Genomic DNA, 1144 nt, shown 5'->3' on the forward strand with positions numbered 1-1144 from the left:
TTGAAAGACCGTTTTATAATTTGGTCCTAAATTTAAAAATTATTCACGTCACCGTCCAAAATATATATCAATATCCATTTAAAAAGGGGCCATTTGCTTTTAAGTTAGCAAAATTTTTAATATTATCAAAGCAGTATTAATAACCCGAAAGTCCGCCCCACCATTATCGCTATCTCCCTCTCTCTTAAAGTCTCAAAGCTCCAAAGGAAAAAAAAAAAATATCAACAGCGCCAAGGGAGCCACTTTTGTCAACAAAAGCCAACATCATCATCATCCTCATCATCATCCCCTCTTTCTCTCTCTCTCTCGCTCAGAGCTTCTCACTCGACAGCAATGCACCACGCCTACATCACTCCCTCCCAAACCCACCACGGCCACGGCCACGGCCACGGCCACGGCCCGGCCACCCCCAAGTCCCCCTCCTCCGCCCCGGCGGCGGCGGCGGCGGCTGCGACGACGGCGTCGTCGGCGTTCACGGTGATCTGCGTGCTCCACTCCCTGATCGCGCTCTTCTGCGGCTCCCTCATGATGTTCCACGCCCGGGCCATCTACTCCCTCGGCCACGGCACCGACGCCGCTGAGCGCCTCCTCGGGTCCACCCCGCAGGACCGCCTCCTGATCAGCACCTCCGACTCCTTCGCCGGCCTCCTGCTCCTCGCCATCGGCCTCCTCCTCCTCATGGTGTCCAACATCAAGGACCGGGAGTTCCAGGACTTCTTCGCCAAGGGCTGCACGGTGCTGCACGTGTTCGTGGCGGTGTGGAGGGTGTCGTTCGAGCGGGGGGTGGAGGACCTCGCCGGGGACTGCCTCCGGCAGACGGTGGGGGACTTCCTGCTGGCCCTGTCGTGGCTCCTCTTCGTTGTCTACTCCTGGAGGGAGAAGTACGACTGACCCGGAAATGGAATCGCGCGTGCCCTTTGCTGTTTTTCTCTATGTTTTCTTCTTAACCTTTGGCCAAAATAAGGTTGTACTGTAAAGAAGGAAAGGCAAAAAAAAGGGTTTTTCATCTTCTTTCCCTCTCTCTTCTTTTTCAGTTTTGGAATCTCCTTTTTCTTTGGGGCAAGTGGGGTGCCTGTGAAGCTTGCTGAATCAGGCTCCTTCTCGTCTGTGTTGTAACATCTGAGAGCTTTCTAAGGAATGTATA

At 53.8% G+C, this 1144-nt stretch overlaps 1 protein-coding gene across 1 annotated transcript; it reads left to right on the forward strand.

Annotated features, from left to right (window-relative positions):
- The first annotated feature begins 333 nt into the window (after positions 1-333).
- LOC104447206 lies at positions 334-891 on the forward strand. Its single transcript, XM_010060974.2, has one exon. It carries the CDS (start codon positions 334-336, stop codon positions 889-891), a length of 558 nt encoding a protein of 185 aa, XP_010059276.2.
- Positions 892-1144: the final 253 nt, after the last annotated feature.

This window comes from Eucalyptus grandis, chromosome 5 (genome assembly GCF_016545825.1).
Source record: "Eucalyptus grandis isolate ANBG69807.140 chromosome 5, ASM1654582v1, whole genome shotgun sequence".
Taxonomy (NCBI): Eukaryota; Viridiplantae; Streptophyta; class Magnoliopsida; order Myrtales; family Myrtaceae; genus Eucalyptus; species Eucalyptus grandis.

Coding starts and splice junctions, on each gene's coding strand:
- LOC104447206 (XM_010060974.2), top strand. CDS start 334: ATGCACCACGCCTACATCACTCCCTCCCAAACCCACCACGGCCACGGC.